Genomic DNA, 21,713 nt, shown 5'->3' on the forward strand with positions numbered 1-21,713 from the left:
TGATGTGGTGGTAGCAGTGTGATGTGGTGGTAGTAGTGTGATGTGGTGGTGGTAGTAGTGTGATGTGGTGGTAGTAGTGTGATGTGGTGGTAATAGTGTGATGTGGTGGTGAGTAGTAGTGTGATGTGGTGGTAGTAGTGTGATGTGGTGGTGGTAGTAGTGTGATATGGTGGTGGTAGTAGTGTGATGTGGTGGTGGTAGTAGTGTGATGTGGTGGTGGTAGTAGTGTGATGTGGTGGTGGTAGTAGTGTGATGTGGTGGTGGTAGTAGTGTGATGTGGTGGTGGTAGTAGTGTGATGTGGTGGTGGTAGTAGTGTGATGTGGTGGTGGTAGTAGTGTGATGTGGTGGTGGTAGTAGTGTGATGTGGTGGTAGTAGGGTGATGTGGTGGTAGTAGGGTGATGTGGTGGTAGTAGTGTGATGTGGTGGTAGTAGTGTGATGTGGTGGTGATGGTGGTAGTGTGATGTGGTGGTGGTGGTAGTGTGATGGTGGTGGTGGTAGTGTGATGTGGTGGTGGTAGTAGTGTGATGTGGTGGTGGTAGTAGTGTGATGTGGTGGTGGTAGTAGTGTGATGGTGGTGGTAGTGCTAGTGTGGTGGTGGTGGTAGTAGTGTGATGTGATGGTGGTAGTAGTGTGATGTGGTGGTAGTGGTAGTGTGATGTGGTGGTAGTGGTAGTGTGATGGTGGTGGTGCTAGTGTGGTGGTGCTAGTGTGGTGGTGGCGGTGTTAGTGTGGTGGTGGTGGTGTTAGTGTGGTGGTGGTGGTGGTAGTGTGGTGGTGGTGGTGTTGGTGCTAGTGTGGTGGTGTTAGTGTGGTGGTGGTGGTAGTGTGGTGGTGGGTGGTAGTGTGGTGGTGATGTTAGTGTGGTGGTGGTGGTGTTAGTGTGGTGGTGGTGTGATGTGGTAGTGTGGTGTGGTAGTGTAATGGTGGGTGGTGGTAGTGTAATGGTGGTGTGATGTGTAGTGTGGTGTGGTAGTGTGATGTGGTAGTGAGGTGTGGTGGTGGTGTGATGTGGTAGTGTGGTGGTGGTGTGGTAGTGTGGTGGTGGTGTGTTAGTGTGATGTGGTGGTGTGGTAGTGTGGTGTGGTGGTGTGGTAGTGTGGTGGTGGTGTGGTAGTGTGGTGTGGTAGTGTGATGTGGTAGTGGTGTGATGTGGTAGTGTGGTGGTGGTGTGGTAGTGTGGTGGTGGTGTGTTAGTGTGATGTGGTGGTGTGGTAGTGTGGTGTGGTGGTGTGGTAGTGTGGTGGTGGTGTGGTAGTGTGGTGTGGTAGTGTGGTGTGGTAGTGTAGTGTGATGTGGTAGTGTGGTGTGGTGGGGGTGTGGTAGTGTGGTGGTGGTGGTAGTGTGATGTGGTAGTGTGGTGTGGTGGTGTGGTAGTGTGGTGGTGGTGTGGTAGTGTGATGTGGTAGTGTGGTGTGGTGGTGGTGTGTGGTAGTGTGGTGGTGTGATGTGGTAGTGTGGTGTGGTGGTGGTGTGGTAGTGTGGTGGTGGTGTGGTAGTGTGATGTGGTAGTGTGGTGTGATGTGGTAGTGTGGTGTGGTGGTGGTGTGGTAGTGTGGTGTGATGTGGTGGTGTGTGTGTGGTGGTGGTGTGATGTGGTAGTGTGGTGTGGTGGTGTGGTAGTGTGGTGGTGTGGTAGTGTGGTGGTGTGGTAGTGTGGTGTGGTAGTGTGGTGTGATGTGGTAGTGTGGTGTGGTGGTGGTGGTGTGATGTGGTAGTGTGGTGGTGGTGTGGTAGTGTGATGTGGTAGTGTGGTGTGGTGGTGGTGGTGGTGTGGTAGTGTGATGTGGTAGTGTAATGGTGGTGTGATGTGGTAGTGTGGTGTAGAGGTGGTGGTGTTAGTGTGGTGGTGTGATGTGGTAGTGTGGTGGTGGTGGTGTTAGTGTGGTGGTGGTGGTGTTGTTAGTGTGGTGGTGGTGTGGTAGTGTGATGTGGTAGTGTGGTGTGGTGGTGTGGTAGTGTGGTGGTGGTGTGGTAGTGTGATGTGGTAGTGTGGTGTGGTGGTGGTGGTGTTAGTGTGGTGGTGTGATGTGGTAGTGTGGTGTGGTGGTGGTGTGGTAGTGTGGTGGTGGTGTGGTAGTGTGATGTGGTAGTGTGGTGTGATGTGGTAGTGTGGTGTGGTGGTGGTGTGGTGTGGTGGTGTGGTGTGGTGGTGTGGTAGTGTGGTGTGGTAGTGTGGTGTGATGTGGTGGTGTGGTGTGATGTGGTGGTGTGGTGGTGGTGGTGTGATGTGGTAGTGTGGTGGTGGTGTTGTAGTGTGATGTGGTAGTGTGGTGTGGTGGTGGTGGTGTGGTAGTGTGATGTGGTAGTGTAATGGTGGTGTGATGTGGTAGTGTGGTGTGGTGGTGGTGTGGTGTGGTGGTGTGGTGTGGTGGTGTGGTAGTGTGGTGTGGTAGTGTGGTGTGATGTGGTGGTGTGGTGGTGGTGGTGTGATGTGGTAGTGTGGTGGTGGTGTGGTAGTGTGATGTGGTAGTGTGGTGTGGTGGTGGTGGTGTGGTAGTGTGATGTGGTAGTGTAATGGTGGTGTGATGTGGTAGTGTGGTGTGGAGGTGGTGGTGTTAGTGTGGTGGTGTGATGTGGTAGTGTGGTGGTGGTGGTGTTAGTGTGGTGGTGGTGGTGTTGTTAGTGTGGTGGTGGTGTGGTAGTGTGATGTGGTAGTGTGGTGTGGTGGTGTGGTAGTGTGGTGGTGGTGTGGTAGTGTGATGTGGTAGTGTGGTGTGGTGGTGGTGGTGTTAGTGTGGTGGTGTGATGTGGTAGTGTGGTGTGGTGGTGGTGTGGTAGTGTGGTGGTGGTGTGGTAGTGTGATGTGGTAGTGTGGTGTGATGTGGTAGTGTGGTGTGGTGGTGGTGTGATGTGGTAGTGTGGTGTGGTGGTGTGGTGTGGTGTGGTAGTGTGGTGTGGTAGTGTGGTGTGATGTGGTAGTGTGGTGTGGTGGTGGTGGTGTGATGTGGTAGTGTGGTGGTGGTGTGGTAGTGTGATGTGGTAGTGTGGTGTGGTGGTGGTGGTGTGGTAGTGTGATGTGGTAGTGTAATGGTGGTGTGATGTGGTAGTGTGGTGTAGAGGTGGTGGTGTTAGTGTGGTGGTGTGATGTGGTAGTGTGGTGGTGGTTGTTAGTGTGGTGGTGGTGGTGTTGTTAGTGTGGTGGTGGTGTGGTAGTGTGATGTGGTAGTGTGGTGTGGTGGTGTGGTAGTGTGGTGGTGGTGTGGTAGTGTGATGTGGTAGTGTGGTGTGGTGGTGGTGGTGTTAGTGTGGTGGTGTGATGTGGTAGTGTGGTGTGGTGGTGGTGTGGTAGTGTGGTGGTGGGTGGTAGTGTGATGTGGTAGTGTGGTGTGATGTGGTAGTGTGGTGGTGGTGGTGTGATGTGGTAGTGTGGTGTGGTGGTGTGGTAGTGTGATGTGGTAGTGTAATGGTGGTGTGATGTGGTAGTGTGGTGTGGTGGTGGTGTGGTGTGGTGGTGTGGTGTGGTGGTGTGGTAGTGTGGTGTGGTAGTGTGGTGTGATGTGGTGGTGTGGTGGTGGTGGTGTGATGTGGTAGTGTGGTGGTGGTGTGGTAGTGTGATGTGGTAGTGTGATGTGGTGGTGGTGGTGTGGTAGTGTGATGTGGTAGTGTAATGGTGGTGTGATGTGGTAGTGTGGTGTGGTGGTGGTGGTGTTAGTGTGGTGGTGTGATGTGGTAGTGTGGTGGTGGTGGTGTTAGTGTGGTGGTGGTGGTGTTAGTGTGGTGGTGTGGTAGTGTGATGTGGTAGTGTGATGTGGTGGTGTGATGTGGTAGTGTAATGGTGGTGTGATGCAGCAGACTGACTCACCCTGAAGACTCTCTCCCTGACCTCATCTCCAAAGCTGGGTTTGAGCAGCAGACAGTAGAGCTGTTCTACTCCCCACTCCAACAGTACAGCCTGGACCTGCTCTCTGGGAGGGCTGCTCCTCAACAGACTGTAAACCACATCTAACGCACTCACCACCTGATGGAGAGAGAGAGAGAGAGAGGGAGGGGTGGAGAGAGAGAGAGAGGAGGGAGGGGGAGAGGGAGGGGTGGAGAGAGAGAGAGAGGAGGGAGGGGGAGAAGGAGGGGTGGAGAGAGAGAGAGAGAGAGAGAGAGAGAGAGAGGGAGGGGTGGAGAGAGAGAGAGAGGAGGGAGGGGGAGAGGGAGGAGGGAGGGGTTGAGAGAGAGAGAGAAGGGAGGGGGAGAGAGGAGGGGTTGAGAGAGAGAGAGAGAGAGAGAGAGAGAGAGAGGGGTTGAGAGAGAGAGAGGAGGGGGGGTGGATAGGGTGAGAAGAGGGAGGGGAGAGTAAGTGATTGGGATGAATATAGGGAGTGGAGAGAGAAATGGGGGAAAGGGGAGAGGGTAAGAGAGGGGTAGGGTGGAGAGGGGTGGAGAGAGAGAGTGAGAGGGGGGAGAAAAGAGGACGGTGAGAGTAAGTGATGGGAGGAAAAATAGAGGAGAGTTAGAGGTGGGAGGTTGAGAAGAGGGGACGTAGAGGTGGGAGGTTGAGAAGAGGGGACGTAGAGGTGGGAGGTTGAGAAGAGGGGACGTAGAGGTGGGAGGTTGAGAAGAGGGGACGTAGAGGTGGGAGGTTGAGAAGAGGGGACGTGGAGGAGGGGACGGGAGGTTGAGAAGAGGGGATGTGGAGGTGGGGGAGGTTGAGAAGAGGGGAGATGGAGGCGGAGGTTGAGAAGAGGGGACGTAGAGAGAAGAGGGGACGTGGAGGTGGGAGGTTGAGAAGAGGGGACATGGAGGGGGAGGTTGAGAAGAGGGGACGTAGAGGTGGGAGGTGGGAGGTTGAGAAGAGGGGACGTAGAGGTGGGAGGTTGAGAAGAGGGGACGTGGAGGTGGGAGGTTGAGAAGAGGGACGTGGAGGTGGGAGGTTGAGAAGAGGGGACGAGAGAAGAAGGGGACGTAGAGGTGGGAGGTTGAGAAGAGGGGACATGGAGGTGGGAGGTTGAGAAGAGGGGACGTAGAGGTGGGAGGTTGAGAAGAGGGGACGTAGAGGTGGGAGGTTGAGAAGAGGGGACGTAGAGGTGGGAGGTTGAGAAGAGGGGACGTAGAGGTGGGTGGTTGAGAAGAGGGGACGTAGAGGTGGGAGGTTGAGAAGAGGGGACGTAGAGGTGGGAGGTTGAGAAGAGGGGACGTGGAGGTGGGAGGTTGAGAAGAGGGGACGTAGAGGTGGGAGGTTGAGAAGAGGGACGTAGAGGTGGGAGGTTGAGAAGAGGGGACGTGGAAGTGGGAGGTTGAGAAGAGGGGACGTAGAGGTGGGAGGTTGAGAAGAGGGGACGTAGAGGTGGGAGGTTGAGAAGAGGGGACGTGGAGGTGGGAGGTTGAGAAGAGGGGAGATAGCAGAGGATAGAAAGCAAATAGGGAGGGAGGGAAAGAGAGGGAGGAGACATGTGAGTGGAATTATAGGGTTGAAGAAAGGGCATGGTTAGATCCAAAACCCCTCTGAATAAAGACAAGGAGTAAGCATGTCTCCGTTAGCGTGCGTACCTGCTGCTCTTCTCCTATAGCCAGTGTGTAGGCCAAGATGCTGTGGAGCTCTTCAGCAGTAGGACACTTCAGGAGGAAGTCTCTCAGCAGAGAGAACAGAGAGATCTGAACAGTCTGCTTTTCATCAGACAGAGGACTGCCATCTTTCTCCACACTGAGAGCGCACAGAGATGAACTAATCAGATGATGGACAAATGGAGGCATACAAACAACAGTGACGTCAACATGTACATACATCTATCATACATTTTTTACCATCTACATGGGAGGCTATCATTTTTAAGAAGCATAGATAACTCACAATTCATCATTTGTGCCATCAAGATTATGATTACCACAATAAAGGGTTGTTGAGGTACCTGTAGTGTGAAGGGATGTTGAGGTACCTGTAGTGTAAAGGGTTGTTGAGGTACCTGGAGTGTAAAGGGATGTTGAGGTACCTGTAGTGTAAAGGGTTGTTGAGGTACCTGGAGTGTAAAGGGATGTTGAGGTACCTGTAGTGTAAAGGGTTGTTGAGGTACCTGTAGTGTAAAGGGATGTTGAGGTACCTGTAGTGTAAATGGATGTTGAGGTACCTGGAGTGTTAAGGGATGTTGAGGTACCTGTAGTTTAAAGGGTTGTTGAGGTACCTGTAGTGTAAATGTTGAGGTACCTGGAGTGTAAAGGGATGTTGAGGTACCTGTAGTGTAAAGGGTTGTTGAGGTACCTGGAGTGTAAAGGGATGTTGAGGTACCTGGAGTGTTAAGGGATGTTGAGGTACCTGTAGTTTAAAGGGTTGTTGAGGTACCTGTAGTGTAAATGTTGAGGTACCTGGAGTGTAAAGGGATGTTGAGGTACCTGTAGTGTAAAGGGATGTTGAGGTACCTGTAGTGTAAAGGGTTGTTGAGGTACCTGTAGTGTAAATGGATGTTGAGGTACCTGTAGTGTAAAGGGATGTTGAGGTACCTGGAGTGTAAAGGGATGTTGAGGTACCTGGAGTGTAAAGGGATGTTGAGGTACCTGTAGTGTAAAGGGATGTTGAGGTACCTGTAGTGTAAAGGGTTGTTGAGGTACCTGTAGTGTAAATGGATGTTGAGGTACCTGTAGTGTGAAGGGATGTTGAGGTACCTGGAGTGTAAAGGGATGTTGAGGTACCTGTAGTGTAAAGGGTTGTTGAGGTACCTGGAGTGTAAAGGGATGTTGAGGTACCTGGAGTGTAAAGGGATGTTGAGGTACCTGTAGTGTAAAGGGATGTTGAGGTACCTGTAGTGTAAAGGGTTGTTGAGGTACCTGGAGTGTAAAGGGATGTTGAGGTACCTGGAGTGTAAATGTTGAGGTACCTGTAGTGTAAAGGGATGTTGAGGTACCTGTAGTGTGTCCGTATGGTATCCAGGATGTACTGCACTCCATACTTCTTCCTCATGCGCTGCTTCCCATCCTTGATCACAGACGACAGGTACTGGACATGGCCTTCACAGACAACACATCAATATGAGGTACTGGACATAGCTTTCACAGACAACAAACACATCAATATGAGGTACTGGACATGGCCTTCACAGACAACACATCAATATGAGGTACTGAACATGGCCTTCACAGACAACACATCAATATGAGGTACTGAACATGGCCTTCACAGACAACACATCAATATGAGGTACTGGACATAGCTTTCACAGACAACAAACACATCAATATGAGGTACTGGACATGGCCTTCACAGACAACACATCAATATGAGGTACTGGACATGGCCTTCACAGACAACACATCAATATGAGGTACTGAACATGGCCTTCACAGACAACACATCAATATGAGGTACTGAACATGGCCTTCACAGACAACACATCACACACATTGGGTGTGTCTCGAATGGCACCCTATTCCTTATTTAAGGCACTACCAAAAGTAGTGGTGCACTATATAGGGAATAGGGTGTTATTTAGGACACAAGTCCTTCACTACTATGTTATTGACAATGCAGTCTGAAAATGTACCACTGGAAAACAGCATTCATTTATATGATGTCACGAGTACAGACTTACATCCTGGAGGGCATTGATTCATACAGTATCAGGGGGTAATAGTTATGATAATATATTCCCTCTGTACCAAAGGGTTATGTCTCAGTCTGTCTCCAGAAGTCCCTGGGCTACATGCATATGAAAGGGGCAGAGTTATCTTTGACAGAGCCGACCAAAGTCTGTTGATACTGGGATAGTCTTGCACACTGTAGGGGCGACATGCTAGACATAACCCTCCCAGATCTGTTTGTGCTTTAGCCAACAACTGCTCTGATGTTCAAAGGCCTACAGAACTGGCAACCAGGCTACAGTGGCTGACGGCTCTTACCCAGACACACAGAGAAGTGGCTGCTGCTCGAGATGTGGAAGTCTACTGGCTACCAGGCTATAATGCCTGACTGCTCTTACCCAGACACACAGCGAAGTGGCTGCTGCTCCAGATGTGGAAGTCTACTGGCTACCAGGCTATAATGCCTGACTGCTCTTACCCAAACACACAGCGAAGTGGCTGCTGCTCCAGATGTGGAAGTCTACTGGCTACCAGGCTATAATGCCTGACTGCTCTTACCCAGACACACAGCGAAGTGGCTGCTGCTCCAGATGTGGAAGTCTACTGGCTACCAGGCTATAATGCCTGACTGCTCTTACCCAGACACACAGCGAAGTGGCTGCTGCTCCAGATGTGGATGTCTACTGGCTACCAGGCTATAATGCCTGACTGCTCTTACCCAGACACACAGCGAAGTGGCTGCTGCTCCAGATGTGGAAGTCTACTGGCTACCAGGCTATAATGCCTGACTGCTCTTACCCAGACACACAGCGAAGTGGCTGCTGCTCCAGATGTGGAAGTCTACTGGCTACCAGGCTATAATGCCTGACTGCTCTTACCCAGACACACAGCGAAGTGGCTGCTGCTCCAGATGTGGAAGTCTACTGGCTACCAGGCTATAATGCCTGACTGCTCTTACCCAGACACACAGCGAAGTGGCTGCTGCTCCAGATGTGGAAGTCTACTGGCTACCAGGCTATAATGCCTGACTGCTCTTACCCAGACACACAGCGAAGTGGCTGCTGCTCCAGATGCGGAAGTCAAATAGCAGGTGTTGGTAGAGCTGCAGGAGCAACGGACTGTTCTCCTCACTGGATACCTGCTCCAACAGGAACTGACACGCCATCAGAACAGACATATCCATCATACTACCTGGGACCTAGGAGAAGGAGATGGGAGAGGGAGATGGGGGAGGGTAGAGAGAGATGGGGGAGGGAGAGAGAGACGGGGGAGGGAGAGAGAGAGAGACGGGGGAGGGAGAGAGAGATGGGGGAGGGAGAGAGAGAGATGGGGAAGGGAGAGAGAGAGAGAGAGACAGGGGACGGGGGAGGAAGAGAGAGAGACGGGGGAGGGGAGAGAGAGAGAGACGGGGGAGGGGGAGAGAGAGAGAGAGGGGGAGGGAGGGAGAGAGAGAGATGCGGGGGAGGGAGAGAGAGAGATGCGGGGGAGGGAGAGAGAGAGAGGCGGGGGAGGGAGAGAGAGAGAGGCGGGGGGGGAGAGAGAGAGAGGGGGGGGGGAGGGAGAGACGGGGGAGGGAGGGAGAGAGAGAGACGGGGGGGAGGGAGAGAGAGAGACGGGGGAGGGCGAGAGAGAGAGAGAGACGGGGAAGGGAGAGAGAGAGAGAGATGGGGAAGGGAGAGAGAGAGAGAGACGGGGAAGGGAGAGAGAGAGAGAGACGGGGAAGGGAGAGAGAGAGAGAGACAGGGAAGGAGAGAGAGAGAGAGCGGGGAAGGGAGAGAGAGAGAGACGGGGAGGGAGAGAGAGAGAGAGGGGGGGGAGAGAGAGAGAGGTGGGGGAGGGAGAGAGAGAGAGGTGGGGGAGGGAGAGAGAGAGAGAGGGGGGAGGGAGAGAGAGAGAGGTGGGGGAGGGAGAGAGAGGTGGGGGAGGGAGAGAGAGAGACGGGGGAGGGAGAGAGAGAGACGGGGGGAGGGAGAGAGAGAGACGGGGGGAGGGAGAGAGAGAGAGTGGGGGAGGGAGAGAGAGAGACGGGGGGGGAGGGAGAGAGAGACGGGGAGGGGGAGACGGGGGAGAGAGAGAGAGACAAGGAAGGGAGAGAGAGAGAGAGACAGGGAAGGGAGAGAGAGAGAGAGAGGAAGGGAAGGGAGAGAGAGACAGGGAAGGGAGAGAGAGAGAGAGACAGGGAAGGAGAGAGAGAGAGAGACAGGGAAGGGAGAGAGAGAGACAGGGAAGGGAAGAGAGAGAGAGAGAGACAGGGAAGGGAGAGAGAGAGAGAGACAGGGAAGGGAGAGAGAGAGAGAGACAGGGAAGGGAGAGAGAGAGAGACAGGGAAGGGAGAGAGAGAGACGGGGGAGGGAGAGAGAGATGAGATTGTCTACTTTCGGAGAAATGTGCTTCTCATAACATGCTCCATGTAACACGACAAGAGTACAAGATTTAAAAGGGAGACAAGATGTACAAGTGGTCTGTTTATCTGTCCTACTGTAGGGACAATCAGAGGAACCAAGGTGTGTTTGTTTATCTGTCCTACTGTAGGGACAATCAGAGGAACCAAGGTGTGTTTGTACTGTTTATCTGTCCTACTGTAGGGAGAATCAGAGGAACCAAGGTCAAATGACTAAGTCGGGTAAAACTGTCTGTCGTTGAGGAAGTCACTCAACGTGACATGGTGTGTGTCAGTGTGGTACTATGACTGGGAGTCACTGTGTGTGTATGAGGGGTGTGTGTGTGAGGGGTGTGAGTGTGTGAGGGGGGCGTTGTGTGTGTGTTGTGTTTGTATGCGTGTCTGCGAGTGCATGCGTGTGTGTGTGTGTGTGTGTGTGTGTGTGTGTGTGTGTGTGTGTGTGCGTGTGTGTGTGTGTGTGTGTAGGGGTAATTGTGTGGGATCGTTAGAGCAGGGTTTCCGAACAGGATGCTCAGCCCAGCTGTCATATATACCCTCATATCCTGTCACACCACCAGCCCCCCTTCCTCTACGCTCCTAGAAACCTCCCCTGGAATGTACTGTAGGATGATGATGGCTCTGGTCATTAGCTACTACAGTACTGTAGGATGATGATGCTCTGGTCTGGTCATTACCTACTACAGTACTGTAGGATGATGATGGCTCTGGTCATTAGCTACTACAGTACTGTAGGATGATGATGCTCTGGTCTGGTCATTAGCCACTACAGTACTGTAGGGTGATGATGCTCTGGTCTGGTCATTAGCTACTACAGTACTGTAGGATGATGATGCTCTGGTCTGGTCATTAGCTACTACAGTACTGTAGGATGATGATGGCTCTGGTCTGGTCATTAGCTACTACAGTACTGTAGGGTGATGATGCTCTGGTCTGGTCATTAGCTACTACAGTACTGTAGGATGATGATGGCTCTGGTCATTAGCTACTACAGTACCGTAGGATGATGGCGGCTCTGGTCTGGTCATTAGCCACTACAGTACTGTAGGATGATGGCTCTGGTCTGGTCATTAGCTACTACAGTACTGTAGGGTGATGATGCTCTGGTCTGGTCATTAGCTACTACAGTACTGTAGGATGATGATGGCTCTGGTCTGGTCATTAGCTACTACAGTACTGTAGGATGATGATGGCTCTGGTCATTAGCTACTACAGTACTGTAGGATGATGGCTCTGGTCTGGTCATTAGCTACTACAGTACTGTAGGATGATGATGGCTCTGGTCATTAGCTACTACAGTACCGTAGGATGATGGCGGCTCTGGTCTGGTCATTAGCCACTACAGTACTGTAGGATGATGATGGCTCTGGTCTGGTCATTAGCTACTACAGTACTGTAGGATGATGATGGCTCTGGTCATTAGCTACTACAGTACTGTAGGATGATGATGCTCTGGTCTGGTCATTAGCCACTACAGTACTGTAGGGTGATGATGCTCTGGTCTGGTCATTAGCTACTACAGTACTGTAGGATGATGATGCTCTGGTCTGGTCATTAGCTACTACAGTACTGTAGGATGATGATGGCTCTGGTCTGGTCATTAGCTACTACAGTACTGTAGGGTGATGATGCTCTGGTCTGGTCATTAGCTACTACAGTACTGTAGGATGATGATGGCTCTGGTCATTAGCTACTACAGTACCGTAGGATGATGGCGGCTCTGGTCTGGTCATTAGCCACTACAGTACTGTAGGATGATGGCTCTGGTCTGGTCATTAGCTACTACAGTACTGTAGGGTGATGATGCTCTGGTCTGGTCATTAGCTACTACAGTACTGTAGGATGATGATGGCTCTGGTCTGGTCATTAGCTACTACAGTACTGTAGGATGATGATGGCTCTGGTCATTAGCTACTACATTACCGTAGGATGATGGCGGCTCTGGTCTGGTCATTAGCTACTACAGTACTGTAGGATGATGATGGCTCTGGTCATTAGCTACTACAGTACCGTAGGATGATGGCGGCTCTGGTCTGGTCATTAGCTACTACAGTACCGTAGGATGATGGCGGCTCTGGTCTGGACATTAGCTACTATAGATACACATCTACACACAATAACATGACCCAGGTTTTAGCTGCTACTTAAATCTAAGTCATTCCCATTGTTTACTGACAGTACCCTAGTGAACATGGCTCCTATAATGGGCCAGTACCCTAGTGAACATGGCTCCTATAATGGGCCAGTACCCTAGTGAACATGGCTCCTATAATGGTACAGTACCCTAGTGAACATGGCTCCTATAATGGTGCAGTACCCTAGTGAACATGGCTCCTATAATGGGCCAGCACCCTAGTGAACATGGCTCCTATAATGGGCCAGTACCCTAGTGAACATGGCTCCTATAATGGGCCAGTACCCTAGTGAACATGGCTCCTATAATGGGCCAGTACCCTAGTGAACATGGCTCCTATAACGGGCCAGTACCCTAGTGAACATGGCTCCTATAACGGGCCAGTACCCTAGTGAACATGGCTCCTATAACAGGCCAGTACCCTAGTGAACATGGCTCCTATAACGGGCCAGTACCCTAGTGAACATGGCTCCTATAATGGGCCAGCACCCTAGTGAACATGGCTGCTATAATGGGCCAGTACCCTAGTGAACATGGCTCCTATAATGGGCCAGTACCCTAGTGAACATGGCTCCTATAACGGGCCAGTACCCTAGTGAACATGGCTCCTATAACGGGCCAGTACCCTAGTGAACATGGCTCCTATAACAGGCCAGTACCCTAGTGAACATGGCTCTTATAACGGGCCAGTACCCTAGTGAACATGGCTCCTATAACTGGCCAGTACCCTAGTGAACATGGCTCCTATAATGGTACAGTACCCTAGTGAACATGGCTCCTATAATGGTGCAGTACCCTAGTGAACATGGCTCCTATAATGGGCCAGCACCCTAGTGAACATGGCTCCTATAATGGGCCAGTACCCTAGTGAACATGGCTCCTATAATGGGCCAGTACCCTAGTGAACATGGCTCCTATAATGGGCCAGTACCCTAGTGAACATGGCTCCTATAACGGGCCAGTACCCTAGTGAACATGGCTCCTATAACGGGCCAGTACCCTAGTGAACATGGCTCCTATAACGGGCCAGTACCCTAGTGAACATGGCTCCTATAACAGGCCAGTACCCTAGTGAACATGGCTCCTATAACGGGCCAGTACCCTAGTGAACATGGCTCCTATAATGGGCCAGTACCCTAGTGAACATGGCTCCTATAATGGGCCAGTACCCTAGTGAACATGGCTCCTATAACGGGCCAGTACCCTAGTGAACATGGCTCCTATAACAGGCCAGTACCCTAGTGAACATGGCTCTTATAACGGGCCAGTACCCTAGTGAACATGGCTCCTATAACTGGCCAGTACCCTAGTGAACATGGCTCCTATAATGGTACAGTACCCTAGTGAACATGGCTCCTATAATGGTACAGTACCCTAGTGAACATGGCTCCCATAACGGGCCAGTAACCTAGTGAACATGGCTCCTATAATGGGCCAGTACCTTAGTGAGCATGGCTTCTATAATGGGCCAGTACCTTAGTGAGCATGGCTCCTATAACGGGCCAGTACCTTAGTGAACATGGCTCCCATAACGGGCCAGTAACCTAGTGAACATGGCTCCTATAATGGGCCAGTACCTTAGTGAGCATGGCTTCTATAATGGGCCAGTACCTTAGTGAGCATGGCTCCTATAACGGGCCAGTACCTTAGTGAACATGGCTCCTATAACGGGCCAGTACCTTAGTGAGCATGGCTCTTATAATGGGCCAGTACCTTAGTGAGCATGGCTCCTATAATGGGCCAGTACCCTAGTGAACATGGCTCCTATAATGGTACAGTACCCTAGTGAACATGGCTGCTATAATGGGCCAGTACCCTAGTGAACATGGCTCCCATAACGGGCCAGTACCCTAGTGAACATGGCTCCCATAACGGGCCAGTACCCTTGTGAACATGGCTCCCATAACGGGCCAGTACCCTAGTGAACGTGACTCCTATAATGGGCCAGTACCCTAGTGAACGTGACTCCTATAATGGGCCAGTACCCTAGTGAACGTGACTCCTATAATGGGCCAGTACCCTAGTGAACATGGCTCCTATAATGGGCCAGTACCCTAGTGAACATGGCTCCTATAACGGGCCAGTACCTTAGTGAACATGGCTCCTATAACGGGCCAGTACCTTAGTGAGCATGGCTCCTATAATGGGCCAGTACCTTAGTGAGCATGGCTCCTATAATGGGCCAGTACCTTAGTGAGCATGGCTCCTATAATGCTGGGTCCGTGGCAGTTCAGTAGGCTCTCCTGGTTGACAGGGTGATGACGAATCAGATTCTTCACCATCAGCAGGAAGGCTGCTACACTGTTCCTCTCCAGCCGACCATCTGACACACACACACACACACACACGCATTAATTGATGTAAAATAAGCCTAATGAGTACGATAGCGCTTCATCAGTGTTCACGGAGCACCATTTCCAAAATCAAAATATTCCCAGTAACGTAGCTCTTTAACACCCACTGACCTTGCAAAGTATGTCAATTAAGCAATAAAGGCCCGAGGGGGTGTGATATAAGGCCAATATACCACGGCTAAGGGCTGTTCTTAGGCATGACGCAACACGGCCCTTAGCCGTGGTATATTGGCCTTATACCACACCCCCCCCCGGGCCTTATTGCTATTATAATCTGGTTACCAACATAATTAGAGCAGTAAAAATACATGTTTTGTCATACCCATGGTATAGGGTCTGATATACCACGGCTGTCAGCCAATCAGCATTCGGGGATCGAACCGATTCGAGCCCTGAATGTTGATTGGCTGAAAGCCGTGGTATTACAAAACATTTATTTTTACTGTTCTAATTAGCCGTGGTATATTGACCATATAACACATCCCCTCTGGCTTATTGAATGTACAATGACTAAGGGCTGTTCTTAGGCACAACCCAAAGCGGAGTACAGCCTGGATACAGCCCTTAGCCGTGGTATATTGGCCATATATCACAAACCCCAGAGGTGCCTTACTGCTATTATAAACTGGTTACCAATGTAATTAGAGCAGTAAACAAGTATACCTGTGGGTATATTGTGTGATATACACATGGCTGAAATGCTGTTTCAGCCAATTAGCATTCAGGGCTGGAACACCCCAGTTGATAATACAGTATAATATATCTGTCTCTCTATTATCTCCAACACACACATACAGCAGTACAAACACACACTGGACCCTGTACAGGCGACTGACCGGAGGACTTGCCCAGTGGCAGCAGCATGCCGACAGGCCCCCGGGAGGAGCTACAGGTTAGTTCTGGTCCCAGCAGGTCTGACGTCTCCTGACCTCCTCCCTCCGCCTGCTCTGGCTCACACACCTGTTCCAGGAGGGGCAGTAGAACCCCCATGCCCCCCACTGTGTTCAACACATCCTACAGAGATACACACACAGAAACATACATACATGCACACAGTCAGACACAGAGACATACATACATGCACACAGTCAGACACAGAGACATACATACATGCACACAGTCAGACACAGAGACATACATACATGCACACAGTCAGACACAGAGACATACATACACGCACACAGTCAGACACAGAGACATACACACAGAGACATACACAGTCAGACACAGAGACATACACACAGAAACATACATACATGCACACAGTCAGACACAGAGACATACATACACGCACACAGTCAGACACAGAGACATACACACAGAAACATACACAGTCAGACACAGAGACATACACACACACAGAGACATACACAGTCAGACACAGAGACATACACAGTCAGACACAGAGACATACACACAGAAACATACATACATGCACACAGTCAGACACAGAGACATACATACATGCACACAGTCAGACACAGAGACATACACACAGAGACATACACAGTCAGACACAGAGACATACACACAGAGACATACACAGTCAGACACAGAGACATACACACAGAGACATACACAGTCAGACACAGAGACATACATACAGAGACATACACAGTCAGACACAGAGACATACATACATGCACACAGTCAGACACAGAGACATACATACATGCACACAGTCAGACACAGAGACATACACACAGAGACATACACAGTCAGACACAGAGACATACACACAGAAACATACATACATGCACACAGTCAGACACAGAGACATACACAGTCAGACACAGAGACATACACAGTCAGACACAGAGACATTCACACAGTCACAGAGACATACACAGTCAGACACAGAGACATACACAGTCAGACACAGAGACATACACACAGTCAGTCTTGTCACTCGAGGAACCCTCACCCAAGCACAGTGATGTTGCCAGGTCCAACTAGTTTACTGAGCTCTTGGTTAACAAAGACAGTAGCAACTGTTGGAGGGAGAATGAATAGCAACACACCTTGATGTCCCAGTTCACCACCCTGTGGCCTGTCAGTCTGCCATCATACTGGTGGTTAGGAGACAGGTCCACACAGATCTGACTCTTGAAGGCCTGAGACAAATACAAGTGTTTTAATCACAGCGTTACTACCCGTTGTTGCTACAGCGTTACTACCCGTTGTTGCTCCAGCGTTACTACCCGTTGTTACTACAGCGTTACTACCCGTTGTTACTACAACGTTACTACCCGTTGTTACTACAGCGTTACTACCCGTTGTTACTACAGCGTTACTACCCGTTGTTACTACAGCATTACTACCCGTTGTTGCTACAGCGTTACTACCCGTTGTTGCTACAGCGTTACTACCCGTTGTTACTACAGCGTTACTACCCGTTGTTACTACAGCATTACTACCCGTTGTTGCTACAGCGGTACTACCCGTTGTTGCTACAGCGTTACTACCCGTTGTTACTACAGCATTAGTACCCGTTGTTGCTACAGCATTACTACCCGTTGTTACTACAGCGTTACTACCCGTTGTTACTACAGCATTACCACTCGTTGTTGCTCCAGCGTTACTTACTACCTGTTGTTACTACAGCATTACTACCTGTTGTTACTACAGCGTTACTACCTGTTTTTAGTACATTGTAACTATGTAACTTTGTAACTGTGTTCTGGGAGGAGCCTGTGTCTGGGAGGAGCCTGTGAGTGAGCCACCCACCTGAGGAGTGTAGTAGAGCAGGAGTTTACTGTTGAGGTCCGACAGCTCTCCATCTGCCTTGAACAGGGACACATGGTTGGGGCCTGGGAGGGAGGGAGGGTTACAAGGTTACTATAAATAGTTTGTTGGGTGTGTGTAGAAACCTGCAGAATGTATGGCCCTAGTGTGTATGGCCTAGCTAGTGTGTGTACAGTGTGTACTGTATACAATGTTTGGTCCCCCTGTAAATAAAACGACTAACTAGTAGGGTAGACAGATGTAGAAGAGGGTAGAAGACAACAACTGGAGTCTGGCCAGTAGGCCTTAAACCATGTGGAACTGACCACCAAGTCACAGCCTTGTGTGGGTGGGAAGAGGGGTGCTTATATGATTGATGCTGTATAATGATGTGATATTCTATGTGAAAGCAGCAGCACTTTTTAATGTTCAGACCAATTACCCCTCAGGACAATAAAGTAAGTCCTAATCCTACCAGCAGTGTCTAGGGCCTTGGTGTGTGTGTGTACCAGCAGTGTATCGGGCCTTGGTGTGTGTGTGTACCAGCAGTGTCTAGGTCCTTGGTGTGTGTGTGTGTACCAGCAGTGTCTAGGGTCTTAGTGTGTGTGTGTGTGTGTGTGTGTGTGTGTGTGTGTGTGTGTATCAGCAGTGTCTAGGGGCCTTGTGTGTGTGTGTGTGTGTGTATCAGCAGTGTCTAGGGCCTTGGTGTGTGTGTGTGTGTGTGTGTGTGTGTGTGTGTGTGTGTGTGTGTGTGTGTACCAGCAGTGTCTAGGGCCTTGTGTGTGTGTGTGTGTACCAGCAGTGTCTAGGGCCTTGGTGTGTGTGTGTACCAGCAGTGTCTAGGGCCTTGTGTGTGTGTGTGTACCAGCAATGTCTAGGGCCTTGGTGTGTGTGTGTGTGCCAGCAGTGTCTAGGGCCTTGGTGTGTGTGTGTGTATCAGCAGTGTCTAGGGCCTTGGTGTGTGTGTGTACCAGCAGTGTCTAGGGCCTGTGTGTGTGTGTGTGTACCAGCAGTGTCTAGGGTGTGTGTGTGTGTGTGTGTGTGTACCAGCAGTGTCTAGGGCCTTGGTGTGTGTGTGTGTACCAGCAGTGTCTAGGGCCTTGGTGTGTGTGTACCAGCAGTGTCTAGGGCCTTGGTGTGTGTGTGTGTACCAGCAGTGTCTAGGGCCTTGGTGTGTGTGTGTACCAGCAGTGTATAGGGCCTTGGTGTGTGTGTGTACCAGCAGTGTCTAGGTCCTTGGTGTGTGTGTGTGTACCAGCAGTGTCTAGGGTCTTAGTGTGTGTGTGTGTGTGTGTACCAGCAGTGTCTAGGGCCTTGGTGTGTGTGTGTGTGTGTGTGTGTACCAGCAGTGTCTAGGGCCTTGTGTGTGTGTGTGTACCAGCAGTGTCTAGGGCCTTGGTTTGTGTGTGTACCAGCAGTGTCTAGGGCCTTGGTGTGTGTGTACCAGCAGTGTATAGGGCCTTGGTGTGTGTGTACCAGCAGTGTATAGGGCCTTGGTGTGTGTGTGTACCAGCAGTGTATAGGGCCTTGGTGTGTGTGTGTACCAGCAGTGTATAGGGCCTTGGTGTGTGTGTGTACCAGCAGTGTATAGGGCCTTGGTGTGTGTGTACCAGCAGTGTATAGGGCCTTGGTTTGTGTGTGTACCAGCAGTGTCTAGGGCCTTGGTTTGTGTGTGTACCAGCAGTGTCTAGGGCCTTGGTTTGTGTGTGTACCAGCAGTGTCTAGGGCCTTGGTGTGTGTGTACCAGCAGTGTATAGGGCCTTGGTGTGTGTGTACCAGCAGTGTATAGGGCCTTGCTGTGTGTGTGTGTACCAGCAGTGTCTAGGGCCTTGGTGTGTGTGTGTGTACCAGCAGTGTATAGGGCCTTGGTGTGTGTGTGTACCAGCAGTGTATAGGGCCTTGGTGTGTGTGTGTACCAGCAGTGTATAGGGCCTTGGTGTGCGCTGGCTGCAGGGCCTCATGACAGATGAAGGCGGTCCCCAGGAGCCCGTCCAGTGAGGTGGGCGTGCCCCACTCCGTATCCTGCAGCCCGGCGGGGATGGTGTGGACGGGAGCATCACGCAGGGGCCCAGGCCCCCAGCGGCCTGCCGCAAAGGAGGCTGGGAAGGACTGGGAGCGGGTGATGGGGGGAGCGTGGGCGGGGAAGCCCATCTCTGCTGGGTGGAGGGAGGGGGGAGGCAGGGTGGGGGAGGTGGTGGTGGTAGTGGTACGGTGGCCTGCTGAGCCAATACAACAGGAGGTGAAAGGCTACAGGGGGAGGGAGTAGGAAGGGAGGAGGGAGGGAGTAGGGAGTGAATAAGAAAGGAGGGTGTAGGGAGGGAGGATAAAGTTAGACAAGATAGTCGTGTTAGTCGACGTACCGACAAGAGACGTACCGACAAGAGACGTACCGACAAGAGACGTACCGACAAGAGACAACAACAACAACCCCTCTCCACTCCTATGGTAGGTCTTCAACACAGAAATAATTCAGCATAACAACAACATTCCAAATGCAAACTTTAGAAGTCAGGATGGCTAATGCAGCCGTAATGGACCCAGGATGGCTAATGGACCCAGGATGGTTAATGGACCCAGGATGGTTAATGCAGCCGTAATGGACCCAGGATGGCTAATGCAGCCGTAATGGACCCAGGTTGGCTAATGGACCCAGGATGACTAATGCAGCCATAGTGGACCCAGGATGGCTAATGGACCCAGGATGGCTAATGGACCCAGGATGGCTAATGGACCCAGGATGGCTAATGCAGCCGTAATGGACCCAGGATGGCTAATGGACCCAGGATGGCTAATGGACCCAGGATGGTTAATGCAGCCGTAATGGACCCAGGATGGCTAATGCAGCCGTAATGGACCCAGGTTGGCTAATGGACCCAGGATGACTAATGCAGCCATAGTGGACCCAGGATGGTTAATGCAGCCGTAATGGACCCAGGATGGCTAATGGACCCAGGATGGCTAATGCAGCCGTAATGGACCCAGGATGGCTAATGGACCCAGGATGGCTAATGCGTAATGCCGTAATGGACCCAGGATGGCTAATGCAGCCGTAATGGACCCAGGATGGCTAATGGACCCAGGATGGCTAATGCAGCCGTAATGGACCCAGGATGGCTAATGGACCCAGGATGGCTAATGCGGCCGTAATGGACCCAGGATGGCTAATGGACCCAGGATGGCTAATGCGGCCGTAATGGACCCAGCAAGACCTAAGGTTTCAACAGTTACCATGAAAACAGAACAGATGTAAAATGTTTTTTTTTAAATGTAATCAAACAACAAGAGACAACTGATGATCATAAACAATTGTCTTTCCATTTTCTGTGTCTGTCTTTGGCACTTTGCTCTCAGCCTTTGTCCTAATTCAGACATATTTTGTCCTAATCCAGACATATTTTTCATTCCCAATTTAGTAATGTCCTTCACCCCATTGTCTCAGTCTCTCACCTCATTGAGCGAGGGGAATCGGAGCTGGGCTGTCTTGCGCTGTTCTCCATCGATGTAGATGGTGACCAGATTCTGACCGAAAGGACGGCGGCCGGGAATATGGACTATATCCACAGAGTGCTGTGGGGAGAAGAGAGAGAGCGAGAGGAAGAGAGAGGGAGGAGAGCGAGAGGAAGAGAGAGGGAGGAGAGAGAGGGAGGAGAGCGAGAGGGAGAAGAGTGAGAGGAGGAGAGAGAGGGAGGAGGAGAGAGCGAGAGGAGGAAGAGAGAGAGCGAGAAGAGAGAGAGCAGGAGAGAGGGAGGAGGAGAGAGCGAGAGGAGGAAGAGAGAAAGCGAGAAGAGAGAGTGAGCGACAGGGTGGAGGAGAGGGTGGAGGAGAGAGCGAGAAGAAGAAGAGAGAGAGCGAGAGAGAATAGAAAATAGTCTTTACTCAATATATTGCAGGTAAAATATGACTTCTATGCAAGGTATGCCTGCTAGATTATTGTGCTTTCTCCAGAATCTAGAAACATGAGTGTGTCTTGAACTAGTTAAACATCCATTATTAAACAGTCCCTGACGATGATCATTCATTAGAGTAACAACACAGCTGTAGTGAACAGATGGCACAGCAGCTAACTGGCTGATCCCAGCTTACATCAGGCCTGTCAGATAAGATGGGGAAACAACTCCGTAATTGAGAGGCTGTGTCTAGATCTCTGATTGCATCCTGAATGGAGTAGTGGTCTGGGAGTAGTGGCCTGAGGAAACACACTTAATGTGCTGTGAAAAGTGTTACGAAATGTCATGTCATGTTTTAAATTGTATATAACTGTCTTCATGTTGCTCGACCCCAGGAAGAGTAGCTGCTGCCTTGGAAGGAACTAATGGGGATCCATAATAAACCCCAGGAAGAGTAGCTGCTGCCTTGGCAGGAACTAATGAGGATCCATAATAAACCCCAGGAAGAGTAGCTGCTGCCTTGGCAGGAACTAATGGGGATCCATAATAAACCCCAGGAAGAGTAGCTGCTGCCTTGGCAGGAACTAATGGGGATCCATAATAAACCCCAGGAAGAGTAGCTGCTGCCTTGGCAGGAACTAATGAGGATCCATAATAAACCCCAGGAAGAGTAGCTGCTGCCTTGGCAGGAACTAATGGGGATCCATAATAAACCC

General features: G+C 50.9%; 1 protein-coding gene across 1 annotated transcript in view; it reads right to left on the reverse strand.

The window, feature by feature from the left end:
• The window catches only part of nbeal2 (neurobeachin-like 2), a 117,447-nt gene that overhangs the window by 58,069 nt on the left and 37,665 nt on the right, over positions 1-21,713 (reverse strand). Inside the window, exons 18-27 of the mRNA XM_042315698.1 lie at positions 20,558-20,677; positions 19,027-19,357; positions 17,114-17,196; positions 16,408-16,500; positions 15,223-15,400; positions 14,222-14,355; positions 8,539-8,698; positions 6,828-6,930; positions 5,482-5,635; positions 3,806-3,961 (exon numbers count right to left, since the gene is read on the reverse strand). Of these exons, the coding sequence (XP_042171632.1) occupies positions 3,806-3,961; positions 5,482-5,635; positions 6,828-6,930; positions 8,539-8,698; positions 14,222-14,355; positions 15,223-15,400; positions 16,408-16,500; positions 17,114-17,196; positions 19,027-19,357; positions 20,558-20,677 (1,512 nt within the window). The remainder of the gene's footprint in view (positions 1-3,805; positions 3,962-5,481; positions 5,636-6,827; positions 6,931-8,538; positions 8,699-14,221; positions 14,356-15,222; positions 15,401-16,407; positions 16,501-17,113; positions 17,197-19,026; positions 19,358-20,557; positions 20,678-21,713) is intronic.

This window comes from Oncorhynchus tshawytscha, unplaced genomic scaffold (assembly GCF_018296145.1).
Source record: "Oncorhynchus tshawytscha isolate Ot180627B unplaced genomic scaffold, Otsh_v2.0 Un_contig_5348_pilon_pilon, whole genome shotgun sequence".
Taxonomy (NCBI): Eukaryota; Metazoa; Chordata; class Actinopteri; order Salmoniformes; family Salmonidae; genus Oncorhynchus; species Oncorhynchus tshawytscha.